Raw genomic sequence first — 23,788 nt, 5'->3', positions numbered from 1 at the left:
CTACACAGTTAAATACAATACGAAGATATAAAATAAGAAGTTAAAAGATTGTAATAAGGTTTTGGCCAAAATTACATTTTAGTACAAGCTGACTGTACTTTTCTTACCAAAGGCAACTAATATTCATCGAGAGAATTCTAAAAACCCCAAACACAATTAGGTTGCGTTCTTTCATCACATAGTTCCTATGGTCACCTCCTGTATCCATCATCAGATCAACTCGATGGTACCATAATATTGGGAAGTGGGTTAAAATGGCACATGGCAAGTTAAATAAACGCTTGTAATAAAAAGGACCAAGGTCTAACAATTAGAAGGATTAGGTATTGCATCTTACTTCAAATTTCTCGTCCTCTTCAATAGTGTTGAGTCTGGCCTGTCGCGGCTGCGCCTGAACCTCCAATTGCATTCGGTCCATATCGCTTAATCCCATGTCCTGTCAAAAATATTATACTATTACATAACTACCTCTACTCGTGTCGGTTCTAATTTATCGCCACTCGTTGCTTATTTCCTATTTTTCGCACTTTTATCGCATTGGACTATTTCATAACTATTCTTCATTGTATAACTGAGCGGGAAAGCAGTCTTCCGCGCCCGAAGTTGTATGTAGTTCGAAATCGTCGAGTTGGTAACCTAGCTGCACAGCTTCCGAATTTCAAACTGGAGATCACGGGTTCGAACCTCGGTTCATGCCAATTTACCAATGAGTACATCGATTTTATACACGAAATGTCATTTTCAAATACACCAGTCGCTCGGTGAAGGATAACAACGTAAGAAAAACGCCTAATCCCAATGAAGCCTAATTTCTCCTCTCTCTGGTTGGATGATCAGAAGTGAAATCACTTTCGTAATCATTAGAACCTTATAGGGCTTAGTTAGGATCAGAATCGTTGATAGAAAACGTCAATTGAAACTTAAATAATGTATCTGTCATCCCGATAATTTTCTTCTTTTTGTTTGGCGTTTGTTGTACGATTGTCATATTAGCTAGGCCTCCACCTCCCTAAGCGATCCCGTGGCACAACGCTAGCAAGATGATGGCGTTAATAACCTAGAACGCAATTTGGTAGAAACCTACATCACGCTTACGGAATTCCAAATGTCAGTTGCTATATATACAACTTCCGATCAACTTTCAGTGGACTTCGGTCCCTAGGCATAATAACACCCGCCTGGAGAGAGTACTCTCTATTGGCCCTCTCCCTACCTTCCTACAAGTTTATATTGAACCTCTGACACATACAAATGGACCCAATATTTAACTATAAAGGTAACAAAGTTGCACAATACACGTGGAAATAGAAAGTCTATTAAACATTTACGATCTGCGAGAGTCCATTTATAGGACTAAATTATTGGTAGAATGACAAGAGTCCATAATGTGCTTTACTATGTTGCAAAACTCGTGCTACTTAAATGCAGTATACGACCATTCGTCATCGAGTTCCTAGAGGTTTTGTCCACAAAAGGACAGGTTTCGGTGATATTCCGGAAGCAGATAAGTCAGATAGACTACTGAAGTACAGCCAGGTTTAATCGATCTATCAAATACCGCTTTGTATCGATGATGCACATGCGAGTTTTCGCATGATAATAATACCGTTGATATAGGTATAGACAGTGTCATTCACGAAGATGTGTGCATTGACTTGTATTGTCATGTTATAAAAGGTTAGATTTGACAAATCTACGCGTCATCGTGGATGACACGAACTTATACCTAGTAAAAAATCAAGCCAGGACACGTGAGGTAGTTTTTCTATATCAGAAGTCAGAAATATTGAGAAAACTGACTATAAAAACTGGCTGGAAAATTAACTACCTCCTAGCCTAGTCATTAATGACCCTGTCTACGAAGCAAGAGTTCCCGGTCCCGGGGTCAAATAGTAAATAAAGAATTTACTATTCCTCGTCCTGGTAATGGAATTTATTTGTGATAATTACAAATATTTGTTGCTGCGTTATGGATGTTATCAAAGTCGTCGCCTAGTATTGTCAGCTGCAGAGAGAGTGAGAGATAAATTTCGATGCCGGGGGGGTCACCTCTCTCTCTGCACCTGATGTACCTATCCATAGTACAAGCTTTAATTAGTTTGGGGCTAGGTCGATCTGTGTACGATTGTCCCCAAAATATTTATTTTATTTATATTGATATACCGTAATTCAGTCATTTACCAAGCCTTGCTGTGTGTACATCAGCACTTCTCCCTCGGTATGCTTGGAGACGTTCTTCAGACCTTGGAGCTGATGTTCTATGTCAAAGGCTGGCAGAGATGGGTTCGTCCAGATCGTGTACACCTGTCGAAATAAATGCCATCTAAATTGACTATGAAAGAGTTACCATAAAATAAGTGATAAATAGACGTATGTTCTCTATCTTATCTTCGAGCAGAACATATAGGTTGTGTCAGTCCAAGCCTTCTCTGTCTATGTGCCGGCGAACGATCGTAAGATCAGGCAGATCGTGAAATTCCTAGGCACATAAAACGTGAAGATCCTTGCCTCGTTCCCTAAGTCGACGGAGCCACGCTACGTGGAGCTCCTATTTCTGGACAGTTTGCCTTTCGGACATCAGAAGCAGCCTAACGAACCTATCCTGCCTATTTATTGATTTAATGAGACATCGCTTCACTTTGACACGTCAAAGTCGGTGCTTAGAGTTCTAGATGGACTCTAAAAATAAAGTTTTCTGCTTGGTCACCTGTTCCCGTGTAGGAATAATCATGGCGTACTAGAGTTCTCACAGCCAACGGGAGCCTATGAAGATCCCCAGGATTTCTATCCGTCAATACAAATAGAACACTGTCATATGATACCAGTATGGGACCACTTACCTTTAGTCTCTTCTCAACTAGAGCTCTCACAGCCAACGGGAGCCTCTGAAGATCCCCAGGAGCTCTATCCGTCAATACAAATAATGCACTGTCATATGGCACAAGCTTGGTGGCTGATATAAGGGCTTGCATTGTTCCGTCGCTCGTTTCTGGCAATCCCTGAAAAGAAAAATGGATTATAGGGTTTCTTTTTGGACACCAAAATGAGAAGTTCTGCTTTTAGCCATGTGGATAGTGTCGCGTGTTCCATCGTAAAGTCGAAACAACTGAGCAGTTTTTATATGATTGAGGTCTCAAATGACCAACGTCATAAAAAGAGGATATTTGACCGAGCCTTCGTTTCAGCTTCATAAATGCTTTTGTATGTCGGAATACTCTCTACAGGTCGATTCTCGTGAAATTTTGTGGGCAGGTTAATTTTTTTTGTGGATTCAGTTTTTGGATTTTTTTTAATGGCGAAGTCATACATGTATCCGATTTAAAGCTATGCTTGCGAGGTCTACAGCTCACAGAGCCACTAGTTTTAGAAGAAAATCGAGTAGTATTTTTTTTTCCACATTCACCGCCTTCTTTTTGACGCTTTTGCTGCAATTATGTATTGTTTTATAAATAATATCTTATAAATTCTCGACTATTCAAAAACACTGAAATACATCTAATTAAAACCAGCGTGTCTGTCTTTCTTATTGTCTTCTGACGGCCATATTCAAAATACTCTACATATGTAGAATACCTAATATATGTCGTTGTGTTAACGGTGACGGTATTGGTTTTTTTGTAGCACATTGTATAAGTCTTATTATTATGTTTATTTTCCGTAATTTTTCGCGGACAATGAAAGGTCAATGGCTTGGAAATTATATATTTTTCATCAAATCATCACACTTATGAGTCATAAAGTGTTATTACACGGTGTCGGGAGATATTGTTTTTTGAGCGAGCGTCAGCAAAAGTCTCCATTTTCTCCAAAACAGCTTTCGTATGTCTTTCTCATTCTCATTCTTTCATGTCTAAGCCGATTCTCGTGTAAATTTCTGAGCAGGTTCGGTAGTTAGATATAATTTTTCTGTCGTTTCGTTGTTTGGAAAAAGTTGGTAAAAATTTGCACAAAGAACTTAAGCGGCAGTAGGGTATATGGCGCTTAAGACAATTGTGAGTTCGTTGTAATAATGACTCAATTAACGATATATTTTGAGATTTTAAAAATTTTAAGCTTGGACAGCACAGCAGCTCATAGAGCTACTAGTAGGGTTCCGTAGCCAAAATGAAACCGAGGATAGATAGATAGATAGAATACTTATTGGCACACCTCAGTAAAAAGATACAAAAAAAAACCGGCCAAGTGCGATTCGGACTCGCGCACCGAGGGCTCCGTACAAAAATTTACGGTATTCGCAATTTTTCTTTATCTGTGCTATAATACGTATAATACGTTGCTTCGTACCAAATTTCAAGATTCTGAGTTCACGGGAAGTACCCTGTAGGTTTTGATTCCCTTGCGAGTGTCGAAAATTTGCGGCATTTATAAACGGCTGTATATTTTAATTTCGTTTGCTTAGAAGTTTGATTTTTTTACAGTTCCAAGGGACTGTAGACCTGAGTATTTGATTTAAATTCCAGCTTGATACCTCCACGCGTTCCCGAGATAAAGGGTCTTGACAGACAGACGGACGGACGGACAACAAAGTGATCCTATAAGGGTTCCGTTTTTTCCTTTCGAGGTACGGAACCCTAAAAATAAAAGAAACAATTAAATGTAGAGGCAGACAACAGGCCGTCTTATCGCTAAAGAGCGATCTCTTCCAGATAACCTTTGGGTAGCGGAAACAGAAGTTAATCGAAGAAGTAGGCGTTGCTAAAACGTTATGAAGCCTACATTCACACACACAATTACAGTGAATAAACATACACATATAAAAAATACAAATAGACATACATAAACATACACATAAATATATATAAAATAAACCAAAATATAGCTAAATATAAAAGCAGCATGTCAGCCACAGAGTAACAATAACTTTGTACTATACAAACACTAAGGGAGAGATGGCGAGGATATCGTTATGATGATTGATGAGGTACTCACAGGCATCAGATATAGCTGTGTAGCCATTTTTGATGCCATTGCCCTGGAGGTGGTGATGTCACTTTAAGATTTAACCAAGGGTAGCGTTCTGATGAGGTACTCACCTGGTATTTAGTCAAGAGCTTGTTCAGGGCATCAGATACAGCCATGTAGCCATTTTTGACGCCATTGCCCTGGAGGTGGTGACGTCACTTTAAGATTTAACCAAGGGTAGCGTTCTGATGAGGTACTCACCTGGTATTTTATCAAGAGCTTGTTCAGGGCATCAGATACAGCCGTGTAGCCATTTTTGACGCCATTGCCCTGGAGGTGGTGACGTCACTTTAAGATTTAACCAAGTGTAGCGTTCTGATGAGGTACTCACCTGTTATTTAGTCAAGAGTTTGTTCAGGGCATCAGATACAGCCGTGTAGCCATTTTTGACGCCATTGCCCTGGACGTGGTGACGTCACGTTAAGATTTAACCAAGGGTAGCGTTCTGATGAGGTACATACCTGGTATTTAGTCAAGAGCTTGTTCAGGGCATCAGATACAGCCGTGTAGCCATTTTTGATGCCATTGCCCTGGAGGTGGTAACGTCACTTTAAGATTTAACCAAGGGTAGCGTTCTGATGAGGTACTCACCTGGTATTTAGTCAAGAGCTTGTTCAGGGCATCAGATACAGCCGTGTAGCCATTTTTGACGCCGTTGCCCTGGAGGTTGTGACGGGACCTCCAGTTGATACCTGGTGACAAACGGTGAATATTAATTTATGTTATTCAGCATGGGCCGTATGCTTGTTCGCCACAGCCGTAGAATTTAAAAAATGTCTGCTTACGAAATTTCAATATTTGAAATAAAGAAAAAACTGGCTTCTGTACTTGTAACTGTATATTACAATCACAAAAATCCACGGTAAAAGGTACCTTATGGCGGTTGGCGCTTACGCTGTTATTTACGACGCTCCAATACTAATGCCATGCTATGCAACGTAAGCGCCAACCGCCATAAGGTACCTTTTACCGTGGATCGTCACAAATGTTCTAATTTCATTAAGGCCCAGTCAGTGTCTTCGTGTCGTGTCGTGTTCTTCTCTCACTCTAACTGATCCTAAGTGTGAGCTATATGGAAGTGCGTGCCTATCATGCGCGGAGAGATATATCTTGTTTTTTTGTACGTTTAAATATAAAAAGTAATCAATACGTTCCCTGATTTTTAGAAGTGATTTTCATATTTTAGCTTTTGTGGATATTTTTTTACGAATTTTTAAACTGCATTTTGACCTATGTTCGTGATTTTTTTTCTATCCAGCGAAAGACAAAACCACAGATTTCGAATCAATGCAGTCCCACGAAAAAGGCCTCAAGATAGCTTATTAAAATGGCAGCCGTATTATGATCCAAAAAAGCTTTTTAAAAACTCAATTTTCTGTACCTACTGTACCTTAACGCCGACTAACGCTTCATATTCTTATTATGTTTAGACGTTACAGAGATATTTCCTCCTTTCTCGGTGTTCCACCATAGCGTAAAAAGTACTGTGTCGATTGTGATGAAAGAATTAATCATTTCGTTTTTCTAACGCAGATGGCATAGGCGAAATTTCTAACAAACTCTGAAAGAGGTTTTTTACTTCAAATCGTAGTCCGGTTACAGTTTTTCAATAATTTTGCTGATAAAACAAATTTAACGGATTATATCGCGTATAATTTTCCCATAGGCGTGTATAGTTTTCCTCACTCCATATGATCACGTCGGGATGTATTTGAAATTAATTATACGCGAGATTATCCATTAATAGTACATACGATATCTTCTCTTCAACCTAGCGTTTTCCCGGCCTAGCGCCAGGGTCCGCTTTCCTACTTAATCTACATACATACGATATAAGTGCGAAAAATAGAAAATTCGTAACGAGTGGCGATAAATTAAAACACGACCGAAGGGAGTACAATGTTTTGTAGTACATATGACCCTTTCAATTTTCGACACAGTTACTTAATGTGCTAATTATCGTACTAGTGCGGTAAATAGCAATATATGTACTGTAAAATAATTTCGTTCCGTGACTGGCTTGTTAAATGTAAATCTCCTACACACAGAAACCTTTTCATCACACGTACTCGTAAAAGGTTATTCCACATAGGCGATGCGGTCCGCAAATCATAAAATTCGACCTAGGGCTGTAATGCCCCGAAATAGGCAGAAGTTTAATTTTTTCCCTTTTTTCCTCACAAGTGTGATGAAAATCATTGCCTGTGCCACGGGTGTTACAGGAATTACGAACTCGTGTTTATGAGGCCCTCGCTTAAGGCTTCGGGCTTCAATTCGCACTCGTTAGTAATTCTTGTTTACCGGCGATACCACACAATGTACTTTTGTAATCGATGCCCTTTCACCTAAACACTACAGTAATCTAAGCCTCCAGCCAGATCTTAAGTTACTTTTTCTCCCAGTTTTTACTAAACCCAATACGAGTTAACTGGAGCGTGTTAGTTTACATAACTTACATTCACTCGCCAAGGTCGGTTATCTTTGCATTCCTATGTTTTTGTATGGTTCCGGTCGGAATATAATTAAGTCTTGTAATATAATTGGATTAAGTAAATGTGTGTATTGCAATATTGGTTTAACTAACTGGTTTGTAGTATTTACCTCGTAGAATCAGGGCTATAACCGCGAAAATCGAAGTTCGTCAATTGCGGGCATTATTCTCTGTCAATCTAATTACATCTTAGCGAGAGTAAAAGAGAAAGATACCCGCAATTTGCGAAATTCGGTTTTCGCGGTGGGCCCCCAGGTGTCGTCGTCATCGAAGCTACTCAGGAAATTTTACGCTATAGCAGATAATTGCGACCAGAGCCCCTAGTGTAAATTTATTCGATAGCGAAACGTGACGCACGCGTTTGCGTTGTCTCATTTTGTATGGGATTTAGAAACAGCGCGCCAAGTGGGACGTATTGAAAACTCAAAATGAGACTTAACGCAAACGCGTACGTCACGTTTCGCTATCGAATAAATGTACACTAGGGGTACTGTAGATAACATCCGGACAGACAATAACATTTTTGCCGAAGCTGAAGTGGAGATCTTCGCTAACGCTCGTTCAAATAGTAGGGATTAGGAGTAGGGAATGCTAACCGGTTAACCGGTTAACCGGTTACCCGGTAATTTGACCAATATTACAGTCGGTAAAATACCGGTAATTTCCAGCCGTAACCGGGAATTTACCGAACGTTGTATAGGCAAATAAAAATGTAACAACCTGTTGAATTAGCCCATCTATGTCTTCGTACTTACAAAAAAAAACAATTACTACGGTTTACGATTACGAAGAGACACTTAAAATACTTACTTTTCTGCATCTTATGATCTCGTCGGAGTAGGAACTAGGAAGCAATGTTTTGTGACAAATGAGTGGTCGCTAATCCCTCGCCCTTTCCCTTCTCGCCACCCCTACCCGACCAGCCTTACTATGTTCAGTGTCCTTTGTTTTAGTCTGTAGTGTCCGACAAGTGTGGAATGCGAAAGAACATTTTCTACCGCTGGTAACTTGTGTTCAAGATTTCGTTCACGAATGTCTAAGCAACGTTCTAATTAATCGCCTAGATATTTAACAAACGCCATTATTTTATATATAATTAACAGAATGATCTGATGATGACATGTTCCTGATTCCAACTCCTATCTTAAGAGCCCGGTAACGATTTTAGAGCAAAAATTTTAAATTGATAGATTTTGTCGTTGGAATTGTACACCTTTTGTTACGTAATATCTAAATAACAAGTATTGGTTTATATTAGCACGTTTTTTCATCTTGCCTTTTAATAATGAGGTCGCAAGCGTGCGTCCCCGGTAATAGGTGACGAGAAGGGATAGTTTTTAAAAATTCATATAAATTATGGTAGTAAATTAAACAAAATGATGTATAAGAACAGTTTCAGCAAATGTTGTAGATTGTTTAAGTATCAAAATTACATTGAAATTAAGTTGATTTTCAGAGAAATTGACACTTGTTTTGAAGTAATTTCTGGAGAAAATCGATTTCGTCTAACTTTTACTTCTTATAAATAACAAAAATGTAGTTTATTAAAGTTGAAGTACAGGAGATATGTAATACAAAATTACCATTTTTAGCAGTCCAAACTTAACGAAATTTACAAATAAGATCGACAAAATCACTGCTTTTCGCGCGTTTACCTAATCGTCCATCAGAAAAAAAACATTATTAATTAAGTGAGTCTGTTTTAAAAAAAAAAAAATTAATATACCTAATGAAAGATAACAAGACGTGCTAAAAGAAACCAGTACTTGTTATTTTTAATAGTTAACAAAAGGTGTACAATTTCATGCGCTTAATCTATAAATTTGACATTTTTGCGACTAAAATCGATAACGGCCTCTTAAAGTGCAATTTTAAAGTAACTAGTGTTAAAATGATATGAAACTTATCTTGTTGTTAAATTTTTTTTTCTTATATTTACTAGATGATTACGGTTTTAGTTACTTTAATAACAATATTATATTGATAGATGTGTAAATGCAAACTTGTATGACATTTAAATGACGACTGTCACTCTTTAGTTATAATTTTTGTTACCCTTTGATTACTGCGATTTTTAAAGAATTAAAAAAGTTTGATGTTGCTTATTTAATGTACAAGTTCATTTCGCTTTGAAATGATACATGTTTGATTTTTTATTTAATATGATTAGTAAATATATCTTGTTTAATGTTTATAGTTTATTTTCATTATTTTGTTTTGTCGATGTTTCTATAACGTGCTGTTGATTACGTTTAAAGGTTACTGACGAAAATAAGGACACAATCAATAATAATGCAAAATCAATGTTTTTTATGTCATAAACGTATAACCGGTAATTTACCGGTTAACCGGTTAGTGGGACCTCGCGTCGGTAAATTACCGGTAATGAAAAACGCCCGGTTATTGCATTCCCTAATTAGGAGCGATATAGAAGTGAAGGAATGACAAATGACAACTGAATGGTCTAGTACAGTCACGTCTGAAAATATCGATACGAAAAATGTACCAAAAATATGTATACACTACCTTAATGGGCAATAAAGCCGTGTATACATATTTTTGGCACTTTTTCCGTATTGATATTTTCAGACGTGACCGTGGCTAGTAAGTAAGTAAATATTCTTTTACACCACAAAGAAAACCAATTTATAAACAGATTTACAATGTAAAGAAAGGTAGTAACAGGCGGTCTTCTCTGTAAGCGATCTCTTCCAGACAACCTTAGGGTAGCAGGATATAAAGAACAGTAAGATTTTATAACAGGTAATGCACGAATTAATGTGCATCAGAAAAGATCTATAGTTAGTGTCATTCACGATGACGCGGGGATTTGTCAAATCTTACCTTTAATAACATGAGATTACGTGATTTACGAGTTAAGGCACGCGTCTTCGTGAATGGCACGATTTATAGAAAGTAATTACAAGTAGTGTTGGTTAAGACTCAAGTCCCTGGAGTCCTCTGCTTTGAGACTCGACTCAGTTTTTCAAACTCTCATAATTAAGATTTAACTCTAGTGGGTTGGTCTCGGACTGTCTAGAACACAAAATAACTAGTGTAATATTTTGCCTATATCCCTTTTAGTCTACATCGCAAACGGTCTAGAACACAAAATGACTACAATTATTTAGACCTTTATTTATCTACGTATCGTCGATTTACCTTTACGTTAGCGATGTCGACGGAGCCCCGCTACCGCGGGGCTCCTATTTCTGTGCGGTTTGGCCTTCGGCCATTAAAAGATAACTAAATAACCTAACCTACCTATAAGTGGTCATTTTGTGTTCTAGACCGTTTGCGATGTAGACTAAAAGGGATATAGGCAAAATATTACACTAGTAATTTTGCGTTCTAGACGGTCCGAGACCAAAGCACTTTAGTTATTTTCAACTAATAGAGACTCGAGTCTTTTGTAGAGACTTGAGTCCTTTTCGGAGAGCTTGTATTTTTTTACAAATAACTTCGAAATGCGTTGTCTTTATGTGAAATTCATAAATGTACATAATATAAATCATACAATAACGCCTATTTACTTTACTATTGTTTAAGTAAAACCTATAAAATTGTTGACTGAGTCTTTATCCGGAGACTTGAGTCCTTTTGAGTGGCGCTCAGAAAAGACTCAATAAAGGACTCGACTCGGGACTTAAAAGACTTAGAAGTTTTTTAAGCTCTAAACCTCGGAATAACAAGTCGAGTTCTTCAATTTAGACTCAAAAGATTCGAGTTGCTACCAAGTGAAGTGAAGTTAATACCTTGGCATGTAAAAAACGCTTGCTTTCGCACATCTGTCACTGTAGGATGATTAAATTAATTATAATAACAAAAGACATGCTTGTAAGTATGACGTTTGCATCTGTTATTCTTGAGACTTTTGTGTGAATTATGTTTCGATTTCATGCAAGTAGCCAAGTTAGTGCTATTCAAAATGAGATTATTTTGAACACTTATTGGCAGCGAAGTGGTTCACTAGGGGCTAGTGACCCTGCCTATGAAGCCGATGGTCTTGGGTTCGAATAGGGCATAAATAATAAATAATATAATAAGTACCTGGGCGACCGAGCATTGCTCGGTTATAACTATTTATTGTAATATGGTGTTGTATAGGTGTATCTTATCTGCATTTTTTTACTACATTAAACTTGTCTAAAACAATAAAAATTATATATAAACTTGAACATATAAAAAAAAAGTTAGTCACCGGGCGAGATTCGAACCCGTAACACTCGTTTAGCAGTCCGCGTCTTAACCCGCTGGACCAGACGGACAGTGGCCGGCAACACGAAATTAGCGACCATATTCTGCGTCGAAAGAAAAACGCATGAAAACTCGAAAACACGCGTTTTCCCAAACATAAGACTAATCTAGATCGATTGTTTACCCCCAAAAACCCCCATATACCAAATTTCAGCAAAATCGTTAGAGCCGTTTCCGAGCTCCCGGAAATATATATACATACATATATATATACAAGAATTGCTCGTTTAAAGGTATAAGATAAATATTATAGGACACATTATTACACAAATTGACTAAGTCCCACAGTAAGCTCAATAAGGCTTGTGATGAGCACAGATATTTGTTCCTGAGTCGTCTTGGATGTATTTAAGTATTTGTATATTATATATATATATATATCGTTGTCTGAATACCCACAACACAAGCCTTCTTGAGCTTACCGTGGGATTTAGTTAATTTGTGTAAGAATGTCCCTATAATAATTATTTATTTTGTATATTTTTTTTAACCCGAACTTGTATTAAACACAACTTGTATTACCAATTGTAAAGCATAGTTCATATAGAATTGGTACGCACTAGAAGATTGTTATTTTTTTAAGTAAATAAAATAAGAATAGAAATATTTTAAGTAAGCTTAGAATTTATTATAATTGTTCAGTAACTATATATACATATATAAAACTCAGATGCTCTGTAGCAAAAAAAACTATTTAAAATCTAGCACTCTTATATTTAATTAAGGAAACCGTAGGTCTAGCTTTAAAATGCAATAGTTAATAATACCGCATATTGTAAACGACCGTTTCTTAATAAAAAAAAAAAAAAAAGAAAGTTATGAATGGTGAATTTTAAATAGTAATGTATTAGCTTTCAAATATGTATGAGCTAGCTCTATCTGGGCTTCCTTGTACGGTGGAGCCAAAGCGCTTTATTCTGGGTTACCATCCCTCTTGATATTGAACTACCATGTGTTTCTGTAACTTGACGACGGGCGCCTATTTCGTCTAAGTCGTTATGAGAAAACTTGAAGAAAAATGCGAAGAAATTCACATGTCAAGTGCTAGTAGTCCATCCGAATTTAACCCCGCCACTGCTCCTGACCTGACGCTGTTCCTCGCGCTGCTGCAATGTTGCCCTCTGCTCTACACGCACGCATTTAATCGCGACGCTCCACACTAGGTATTGCCGCTCCTTTGACTCGCGCCAAAATAACCGACAAAACAGGCATGACGAGGAGCATGACGAGTAATGTGCCCACACTACGTCTGTCTACTTCCCTCGCTACGTCCCATGCCACTCTACGTGTGTGTGGCAGGGGTAAGTGTAAGCCTGAGTGGACGCTCAAGTTGGGCGTGCAGCGGGGCGGGGCGTGCGGCGTGCATGTTAAACAAATGCAAACGTATAGGAGCGGCCGGCCTTAGTGCACGCTGTTCACATCACTCATGAGCCCGACGCCACGCTGCACGCCCCGCCGAACGCTCCGCCTTACACTAAGGGCTAGCGTGGGAAATTTATCCCAAAACAGATATCCCGTGTCTAACAAAATCGAATTTTCTTGATAATATTATATTGGCGAGTCTGCAAATTTTTGAAAGTCTCTACCGCATAGCTGGTTGTGCTGCCGATTTTTAAGTTTTATAATACTACAAAAACAAATGTTTGGATTTTATAAGTATTTAACATTTATCTTATTGTGTGTTTTATCTGTTTCAGGTAAGGATGTATCTGCTGTAAATTTCTCCGAAAAGCAAGCGCTGGTAGGACTTTTTAATAAATAGCATAGTCAAACTTCGCTCGAGATGATAATTCTTTTACTAAAATAAACTCTTTATATATATATAATCTATATGTTGTATGTATGTATGTTTGTACCTATTGGTAGGTACGTTTTTATTTAATTATAATGTATAATCTTCTTATTCCTGTAATGTATTCGTACACTACCTGTTTCTAAAGTTTTCTGTTTTTTATATCCTGCTACCCCAAGGTTGTCTGGAAGATATCGCTCACAGCGATGAGACCGCCTGCTACCTTTATTTACATTGTAAATTTGTTATTGAATTTTTCTTTTGTGGTGCAATAAAGTATATTTACTTACTTATAACCATCTCGCGTCGCAAGATGGTCCCTAGATAGTTCCTTCAAGTCTCTTTCGGTTGGGATTATATTGAGAAATAATTGAAAAAATATGTTTTTACAGATTTTTTTGTCCTTAAATGTTACCTAAGTATTCTAAATAAATGAATGTGCTAAACTTTAAAAAAAACTGTCTAGACATTTTACGTGTAATTCTTTTAGAAGTAAAAGTCGTCCAAGTCGGCTAACTATCATACAAAGGCCAAAAATGTTTCGCGTGATAAAAAATCTTGTACTTTTCCCTAATCAGAATACGATATATGAATACCCACTATTTTTGAAACACCTTGTTTAAAAATGAACGGTCATATAGGGACCTTTATTCGACGCCAGAGGTGAGCCTATTATGTACTTTAGGCCTGAGTGGACGCTCGAAGCGGAGCGTTCGGCGGGGCGTGCAGCGTGGCGTCGCCCGTCGAGCTATAAAAACCATGTGCGGGTTCGCGCATGCGTAGTTGATTGTTATTGTTCGTTTGCAAACAATAGATTATCTCATGGTTGTACAGTTACTAACACAAGTACCAGTGTTGCCAGATCGTACTTTTACTACGATTTTACATATTTTTTGAGGAGTATGCGTATTAAAAATGTACCCTGCCCGAAACTATACTAAAAAATTTTTTGTGTACTATGGATCCGCCCCGGTTTCGCACGGATTACATAAAACCTTAACAAATTATACCTATATGTAAATCTTTCTCAAGAATCACTCTATTGATAGGTGAAAACCGCATGAAAATCTATTCAGTAGTTTTTGAGTTTATCGCGAACATACATACATACATACAGACGCGGACGGGGACTTAGTTTTATAAGGTGTCGTGATAATATGTACCGATTATTATGAGTATTTTTGTACGAGTATCTTACTATTTCGCGTAAACCCATAATTGTCGAGTATGAGTCCGCGATGTTGAATGCCCATCTTTTAAGGATAACTTACTATACCCATTCTTAACTTCCAGAAAAAGATCACATAATATGTGGCATTTGCAAACCTATTTACACGGATACGGTATTCATAATTATCAAATTAAATACGTTAGTTATATTAAGCATTTCATAAATAAATAAATAATATTATAGGACATTAGTACACAAATTGCCTAAGTCCCACATTAAGCTCAATAAGGTTTGTGTTGAGGGTACTTAGACAACGATATATATAATATATAAATATTTATAAATACTTAAATAAATAGAAAACACCCTTGCCTCAGGAACAAAAAATATCCATGCTCAACACGAATAAATGCCCTTATTTGAAAGGATTTGAACCTGGGACCATTGGCTTCGTAGGCAGGGTCACTACCCACTAGGCCAAACCGGTCGTCAAGGGATACATCGCAAAAAGTTAGATGTAATAATATTTTAGTTTGTCTGGTTGTTCGGGCCACCCACTAGGCCAAACTGGTCGTCTGAGTCTCATACAGATTACAATGGTAGAATACCATACAATTAAAAGGAATATTTCAGGAGTAATCGTAAATTAAAGTTTCATTTCGAGCCATATAACTTGTAGGAAATGTTAAACGCTATCCGCAGTTAGTTCAAATTTTTACCACCTTATGCGCTGGGATCGCTTTACTTACCCCACCTTGCACTTGGCACGTAGCCAATATATTATATGTAGTATGGGTGGCATGGCAACCCTAGGCAACACTGACAAGCACGATAATAACAACAACAACGCATCTGGCCAGACCAATCAATCAATATGAATGAATCTGATAGGTACTATAAAAACATCACCTGCTAGGTGTTGTTTACCGACTAAAATGATTCTCAGTTCGTCAGATTTTGTTTTTGTATGTAGTAGTTATCTTACTTACGTACTTATCACTTTGACGACCAGTCTGGCCTAGTGGGTAGTGACCCTGCCTACGAAGCCGATGGTCCCGGGTTCAAATCCTGGTAATTTATTCGTGTGATTAGCAAGGATATTTGTTCCTGAGTCATGGGTGTTTTCTATGTATTTAAGTATTTATAAATATTTATATATTATATATATCGTTGTCTAAGTTAGTCAATTTGTGTAATAATGTCCTATAATATTTATTTTTGGAAATATAGCGCATTAATAACTTAGAAAAGTAACATTTAAGTGAAAAAAAAAAGGTTAAAACATATTTCTTAGATTATTTTTTAAAACGGCAGTTTCGTTCTCATTTTAAAACTACGTGTTGAATTGTAATGAAACTTTGCACATACAATGACATGAAGTGTATATCTAGTCATGCGGTGGCAGCGTGGTTCCATTTTTATCACCCGTCACTTTCGCGCTTACATACTTTTTAGAACGTGACAGGTATGGTGACAAATGATAAGCAGCCGACCATCTCAGCCCTGCAATTAGTCAAGATCTCCAGTTTTTAAAACAAACGAAATAGATCAAACAAGTTTTGTATGAAGGTACTAAAATTAAATTCCTCGACCGTACCAAATAATTATATTATCATCTAGATTTTTTTTTATACCACGACGGTGGCAAGCAAGCATACGGCCCGCCTGATGGTAAGCAGTCACCGTAGCCTATGGACGCCTGCAACTCCAGAGGTGTTACATGCGCATTGCCGACCCTTTAAAAATCTGTACACTCCTTTTTTGAAGAACCTCATACTGTAGACCCTCGGGAAAACCTCGGCAGGGAGCTCATTCCACAACCGGAGCGTGCCTATATTAATCTACCTGCTTGCAAAGTTTAGTATCGAAATTGGTTGAAATAGATTTGAAAATTTTATTAACACTCACACAATTTAATAAAAATATATAACCATTCACAGAATAACAACTTAATTTTTATGTTCAGTCACCATCAGATATATCGGAGCGGCCAAGGTGCTCACAAATATCTGAACACGCCGCTATCGTCAAGGCGTTAGAGTGCGTGTTCAGATATTTGCGAGCATCTCGGCCGCTCCGATATATCTGATGGCGACTGTTCCACATTTAAAAAAGTATGCAATGTAACGACACTATTATTCATATGTCATTATTACGTATTGATAGTGTATGGGCAAGCAATAATAGAACAATGATACCTACTAAAGTACTTACTTATTAGCAATTATCGTTAGGTAATTAATGTAACTCTTCTAGATATTAATGACATTGGCATTGTACCAAGAATATCTGACTTCATCACATCCCATAAGAAAATTCCCACTGTTCTTGGGTTTTTGTGAAATTCTTTTGCGTAAATGAAATTAGGTCATGAAAAACGGTACCAAAATCGGTCTCGTAGTTGTGATTTTGCACAAATAAATGTTTACTGCAGCGCCCCCTGGTGAGTAGTCACCGTAACACCTATCTAAGAACATGCACCAATCAAACTCGAACCCATCACTGCAAACCGCATCAAAATAGGACTAGTAGTTTTTGAGAAAAATGGCAACATTGGTTTGCACAAACATGCACAAACATCCGTTCCGTCGTGGGTAAAAAAAGATGGACATCGGAGTATCATTTTATAGGGATCTGAAAATCATCTTATTCTTGGACTATTTTTCCTTTTGATTGATCATTTAAGAATTTTAAGATGTTGAGCGAGCGAACGATCCTCGGAGCTTTACACAAAATACCTATATCCTTACAACTTAATCGCCAAACCAGTCAATCGGGGGAGTATTTCAGGATTCTCGGGTGGCCACTGTATGGGTTTGATTGTGTGTCTGAACCGCCCGACCTTTAGAGGATGGTGCCGCAGGCTCCCTATACAAGGTGGCCAAAAAATATGTGCATTCCCGTTGCCAGGGAGGTTTTGGGATTATACTGAGCAACTTTTACTATAGGACCAACGCCGAAATCGCAAAAAAAATTTTTACCCTCCCATAGAAAATGGACCAGCTAAAATGTATGAAACAGCCTGAATTTTTTTTCGCGATTTCGGGGTTAGTCCCATAGTAAAAGTTGGTCAGTATTAGCCCAAAACCTCTCTGGCAACGGGAATGCACAAATTTTTTGGCCACCTTGTATATAGGAGCACGCCGAGCACGTGAAGTGCGTTCAGTCAGAATGGAGGGCTTCGCTCGACCTTTTAATAAAAAGGGCGCCGATGGATACTCGTAACATTTAGCAGGAGGATTACGCAAAGCGTAGTCTAATCGTAGGGCTTTGTCTGTGAAGGGCTCTGCTGTCGCCCAATACGTAAGAGGGCGCGAAGCAACCATATGCCGACTACACTTTTGTGCTCGTGAATACTCCTCATAGATACCCTAGGCCCCACACTAGCATCTTTTTAGCGTCGGCGTCTAGTCAGCGCTATGGAAAATGATGTCGCTGCGCAATTGCGCCGACGTTGCGTCGAGCAGCAGCCATAGAGTTGACTAGACGCCGACGCTCCGGAGGCGCTGGTGTGGGAACTCTCTTATAGCGCTCACCGTTAGCATGATAGATTAGATTAGATAGATGCCAGGGATCGGAAACCGGTATTTTTTGTATGGGAACGAAAACGGTATTTTTTCGTTCTTTGTTAATTACTTCATTTCTAATTCTGAAAACACAACTGAGTCCTACATTTAGAGTATAAAATAAACCGAAATATATGGTTATTTCGATGTTTTTACAAAAAACCGGTTCCGATCCCTGATAGATGCCAAGGCAGAGGACCTAAGAGGCACTAGGAGACCGGCTGTCACAGCCAGGCATCCTCAAGAAACTCAGTTGGTGTAAGGGCCGGGGTTAGAACCTGTGACCTCACCGTTAGCATGATAGCCGACGAGCACGACGTCGCTCAGCCGCAAGCTCTCCCCGCTGAGGTCGTCCCAGACCGCGCTCGCCCGAGCCAAGGCCGAGGACCTGAGCGGCACCAAGAGACCGGCTGGTGCTCGTAGCCATGGGTCCTCAAGCCAGTTGCGGAGAGTAGCTCGGGGGGTAATGGCTTCTGTGGGGGAGGGGTCGAAGACTGGCCGGTCTTGGGGCTGGGGTTCCGCTGGAAAGAGAAAAGCTGCTAGAAGTTGTGTTCTTTTTTAGATAGGATCGGGAATCATGTTTTGTTTGAGATGGTATAATTTACACTTGTGCTCGTTGTAGGACCTGATGTTGGGATCCTGGAGCAATGGAGAAAATTCTTCGAGTATTACAGGGACATCTTTAGTGAATTGTTTTTCTTAGAAAGTTGAGTTCTCAGTACATTAAACATACAAATTTATCTTCACCACAAATTTCTCTCATTTGGTTAAATTTAATATAAACTTACGTCTAGCACTCTCAGTCAGCTTAGGGCTGCGTTGTTTGGTCTCCTCTCCATCGAACTCTGCTATCCTGGGGGACATCCCCTCCATGCTCTCTGTGGCTCTGGTGGGGGGTGAAGTCGTGGTTTCTGTCTGAAAATAAGCGTGATAAATGGGCCAAAAACACAAATTACTAAAGAAGAAAGGTGTAGTTTAAAGAGTTTCTTGAGTCTTATTTTTACTTTTTTGGAAATTTGTACCCACGGTTCTAAAGTAAATTCTAAAATTTCATACTTTTGTAAGTGAATGGGTTTAAATTTTACGTCTATGTTCGTTAGAATCATAGACAAAACTGCAAATTCATATTAAAAATATGGATGAAAAATAAGTTTTTGGAAAAAAAATTTTTTTTGGTATAAGCTTCTATCGCTGACTGTACTTTTCTTTACACGTGCAACTAATACTCTTAGAGACAATACTAACAACCCCAAACACAATTAGTTTGCGTTGTTTTATCACAGAGTTCCCATGGCCACCTCCTGTCTCGCATCATCAGATCAGCTCGATGGTACCATAATATAACATTGTCATATTTGTCATACGAATTACATATGTATGCCAAATTTCAGCTCAATCGTAAATCGGGAAGTGGGTCAAAGTTAGCTTCTAATATTTGACCCACACCAACAAATTAACATACATACATACGAACAGGGCAATTTATTTAAATAAAACCTCGTAAAAAAAAACGATGGACCTTCTTTGGCGTTCACGTTTTACCATCAGGAATACGTAGTTAAAGAATTTCGGCGACAAGCGGCGCCTACTCTGTACACAATATACATGTCACTATCCTATCCATTGACTATCTATTCCATCAATGTTATCACACCTAGACCAAAATATTTACTATCTCACCTTAACAATGTTACTGCCATTATAAATATCCTCCGGCACGGCCGTCCTGACTACACCATTGTCCTCGGTCGTACTTTCTACTGTCGTATCTATTCTTAAATCATTAAAAGTAACTATATACGATGCGTCTGTTGTCGCGTATTCTGTTGTAGTGTACTCTTCTAATTCTGATTTGTCTTCTATTTCTATCTCTTTTTCTAGGTTTTCTTTCTCTTCGCCGCTGCCTCTTAGTAGATCGCTGTCGTCGATTGAGAGTTTTAAAACGTCATTGTCACAAAGGTTTCTTGTTATTAATGAGGTTAACACTAAGATCACTAGTTTAGTCCTGACCGCCATTTTTATTTTCACTGTAGCATTGCCGCTGGCTCTGAAAAGAAAGTTGATATTAGTTACATATGTATCTATTTGACGTATTTCTATCTTCTTCCTCGCGTTGTCCCGGCATTTTGCCACGGCTCATGGAAGCCTGGGGTCCGCTTGATAACTAGTCCCAAGATTTGGCGTAGGCACTAGTTTTTACGAAAGCGACTGCTATCTGACCTTCCAACCCAGAGGGTACACTAGGCCTTGTTGGGATTAGTCCGGTTTCCTCACGATGACGTATTTGACGTATTTCTATGTCTGATTATATTGTATACATATAATAGAAGAGAAAAAGATTAAATCCGTCATTTTGTTGATTTTAAATACGAAAAATAAGATTACTAAGTTGATTTTAAAGTGTGTGTGTTAAATAATAATAATGTACAATGTGCTTATATAGGCCACAATTAACAATATTTACAGTACATATGGTCCTACTTTATAGCACTAGTGCGAAAATTAGCATATTACGTTACTGTGTCGAACATTTAAAGGGCCATATGTACTGTAAAACGTTGTACGATACATGTGCGAATAGGTAATTCGCAACTCGTGTCGATTTAAAACACTCCCTTCGGTCGTGTTTTAATTTATCGCCACTCCTTTCGAATTTCCTATTTTTCGCACTTGTTTCGTAATGTACTATTATTGTGCGTCCAAAACCTATCGCAATATAAATGTACAGACATTTTAGCTTATATTACTTATATAACTTTACATTGAAGATTTCTATGACAGTAAATTTCTTAGGAACTATACGAAGTAAGGGTTCAAAACACCCTAAATAAATAAATATTATAGGACATTATTACACAAATTGACTAAGTCCCACAGTAAGCTCAATAAGGCTTGTGTTGAGGGTACCTACTTAGACAACGATATATATAATTTATAAATACTTAAATACATAGAAAACACCCATGACTCAGGAACAAATATCCATGCTCAACACACGAATAAATGCCCTTTCCAGGATTTGAACCCGGGACCATCAGCTTCGTAGGCAGGGTCACTACCCACTAGTCGTCAAATTATACCCTGTATTGGTATTTTATTTCTGATTAATTATTTGTAGGTATGTCTAATGGCGTTATTCTTAAACGCGCAAAAATACTTAATTAGCTATTAATCGTTTGTCCTTACCTGCTATTGTGATTGTGAATTATATTTTTTTAAGAAAGGCATAAATTAACTTATAAGGCTTGTAAAGTTTTATTTCATCACACTTGCTCGTAAAAGGTGTTATTAAACGAGGGCGATGCGGTCCACAAATCTTAAATACCTAGAAACTAGAATACCTAGATGTAAGATTATTTGCAATGCCCTAACAGGGTGCCATTGTGTTTTCACACTCTAATATAACAACTATTATGTACCATGGTTTCGCAATAAAGATTTCTATTTCTAAATTTAGACCTAGGGCTGTGACGTTTGAGATTAGGCGGCAGAAGTTTTTTTTCCCTTATCATAAAAGACGTGTGCCACGGGCGGTACAGGAATTAAGAACTCGTGTTAATCAAGCCCTCGTCTCTGGCTTCGGACTTTAAATCAGACTCGTTCGTGAATTCTTATTTACCGCCCTTAATACAATGTATGTAGGTAATAATTAAGAAGGAGATTACATATTCCATAATTAATTCGTTTGACTACATTAAAACGTTTACATATACAGAAGCACATTAAAACATGTATGTTTGCAGTTATGTTAATCATAATTATAATTGCATTGGGCTAGGCGAGATTGGTTTTTTGCATAACCGGTTTTATATCGTATTATGTTACTACGGGTTATGTCATTGATTTATCGTCGCGTCAAGATGTACAGTCAGCTATCATGTAGTAGTAAAACACTTTATTGTAACGTCAGCCAGGGCAATTGCAACTATGGGGTAAATGCAACTACTCTAAAAATACAAGAAGTACGTCTAAAGCTAGAACCACTTGTATACCTGGCATACTTTTGTCATAAAAGAGAGTTCCCCATGGTATAAGTGGCTTTAACTGTAGACTCACTTTTTGTATTTTAGAGTAGCCGTATTTCTCCCATAGTTAAATTGCCCTAGTTGATCTTAGGGGTCATCCATTAATTACATCACACGAATTTCGAGGTTTTTTGACCCTTCCCCCCCTCCTTGTCACACTTGGTCACATTTGGCAAACCCCTGCCCTCTTGGTGTGACGTCACATTTTTGGCAATTTTGTTTTCAACGAAATAGGCAAATCGAGATAGGTATTGTCATGATTTTTTAGTAATTGCACCGAATAGTGTATGCAAATATGAATTTTACTTGGCAACATTCTTAAAAGACCTAAGTTTAATATCAGGGTGATGGGTAATGTTTAATGACTTCCCTGGCAATACTTGAGTTAGCAAGTGGCAGGGGTAAGCGGAAGCTAAAGAGAGTGGAGTACAGACTCGCACACTTGGATTGGGGACGTCAAAGAGACGACATCTTGATGGTAACGGGTTGAGCAAAGTTAAAGAGGCATCTCCATTTTATACTTACCTAGAGCAATTAGATATATTTATAATAGTATTATTAATATATTATCAAAATATTTTTGACAAAAGAAACATTAGTAATTTTATAACAGATAACCGATTGGGAAAGAAAAATAACCGAATAAAAACGATTACCGTTTCAAAAGCTCGTTGTTTAACTGTCTAGCGAATAAAAAAAAACTGTTACCGATGAAGTTAAAGTGACGTCACAAAGTTTGTGACTCCACCCTCCCCCTTGACACAACATGTCAGATTTTCTTGACCCCCTCCCACCCGCTGAACGTGTGATGTAATTAATGGATAACCCCTTACACATAACACAAGAGAGAATAAAATAAACGTGTACAAATGCGAACTTATCCCCTTAAGGGATCTTTTCCAGCTAACCTTTCATGTTCTCAGACATGAGCAACTGAATTAAGTGTATTTGGTTCTTGAAACTATTTAAAGCTACCAACACAAAACAAATGTTTGTGGAACGCAAAAAAAACTACCACACGAAGAAAAGTATAAAAGCAAAAAATCATGAATGTCTGATCATCACGGCGCGCACGTGCCTAATTAAGGTCTGTGGACCTCCGAAAATATTTATTGGGTCCCGTACAGGGACCTCGTCAAGCTTTTAAATAACTTGCCCTGTTAATATGTATGTTTGTTAGTTAGTGTGGGTCAAATCTTGGATGCTACATTTGACCCACTTCCCGACACAATCTCGTTGTAGCATTCCACCGAGGCACACCAAAACGAGAACGTTCGGTCGGAATTATATGAACTGGGCCTATCTTTACTTTTGAAATCTTTTGCTTATGCCAAGTTTATTGTATTTTAGGTATGTCGTTTGAAAATGAAAGCGTAACTCGGTATTGAACGGGACTTGTGAATCTTAATAAAATATGTAATATGTATGTTATTGTTTACGGACCCCCAGAAACCGCGAGGTCCCAAAAAACTGGCTCTACATTCTGACATAATAGGCGGTGAGTCATCACGATAATGAGACGGT

At 38.1% G+C, this 23,788-nt stretch overlaps 2 protein-coding genes across 5 annotated transcripts in view; one reads left to right on the top strand and one right to left on the bottom strand.

The window, feature by feature from the left end:
* Positions 1 to 23,788, top strand: part of LOC133532394 (uncharacterized) — a 130,112-nt gene that overhangs the window by 30,468 nt on the left and 75,856 nt on the right. The window lies entirely within an intron of this gene.
* LOC133532395 (uncharacterized) overlaps positions 1 to 23,788 on the bottom strand; it is a 64,614-nt gene that overhangs the window by 26,394 nt on the left and 14,432 nt on the right. The window contains exons 2-8 of one of the 2 annotated variants that reach the window (XM_061871016.1): positions 19,920 to 20,286; positions 19,028 to 19,154; positions 18,530 to 18,760; positions 5,554 to 5,654; positions 2,841 to 2,999; positions 2,182 to 2,304; positions 338 to 436 (exon numbers count right to left, since the gene is read on the bottom strand). In XM_061871016.1, coding sequence (XP_061727000.1) covers positions 338 to 436; positions 2,182 to 2,304; positions 2,841 to 2,999; positions 5,554 to 5,654; positions 18,530 to 18,760; positions 19,028 to 19,154; positions 19,920 to 20,255 — 1,176 coding nt within the window. In that variant the 5' untranslated portion in view covers positions 20,256 to 20,286. Of the gene's footprint in view, positions 1 to 337; positions 437 to 2,181; positions 2,305 to 2,840; positions 3,000 to 5,033; positions 5,137 to 5,553; positions 5,655 to 18,529; positions 18,761 to 19,027; positions 19,155 to 19,919; positions 20,287 to 23,788 lie in introns of those variants that run through there. The other variant, XM_061871017.1, reaches the window with a different exon arrangement.

This window comes from Cydia pomonella, chromosome 27, assembly GCF_033807575.1.
Source record: "Cydia pomonella isolate Wapato2018A chromosome 27, ilCydPomo1, whole genome shotgun sequence".
NCBI classification, from domain to species: Eukaryota; Metazoa; Arthropoda; class Insecta; order Lepidoptera; family Tortricidae; genus Cydia; species Cydia pomonella.
The sequence above is the reverse complement of the archived record's forward strand: the minus strand, read 5'-3'. Positions and strand labels throughout refer to the sequence as shown.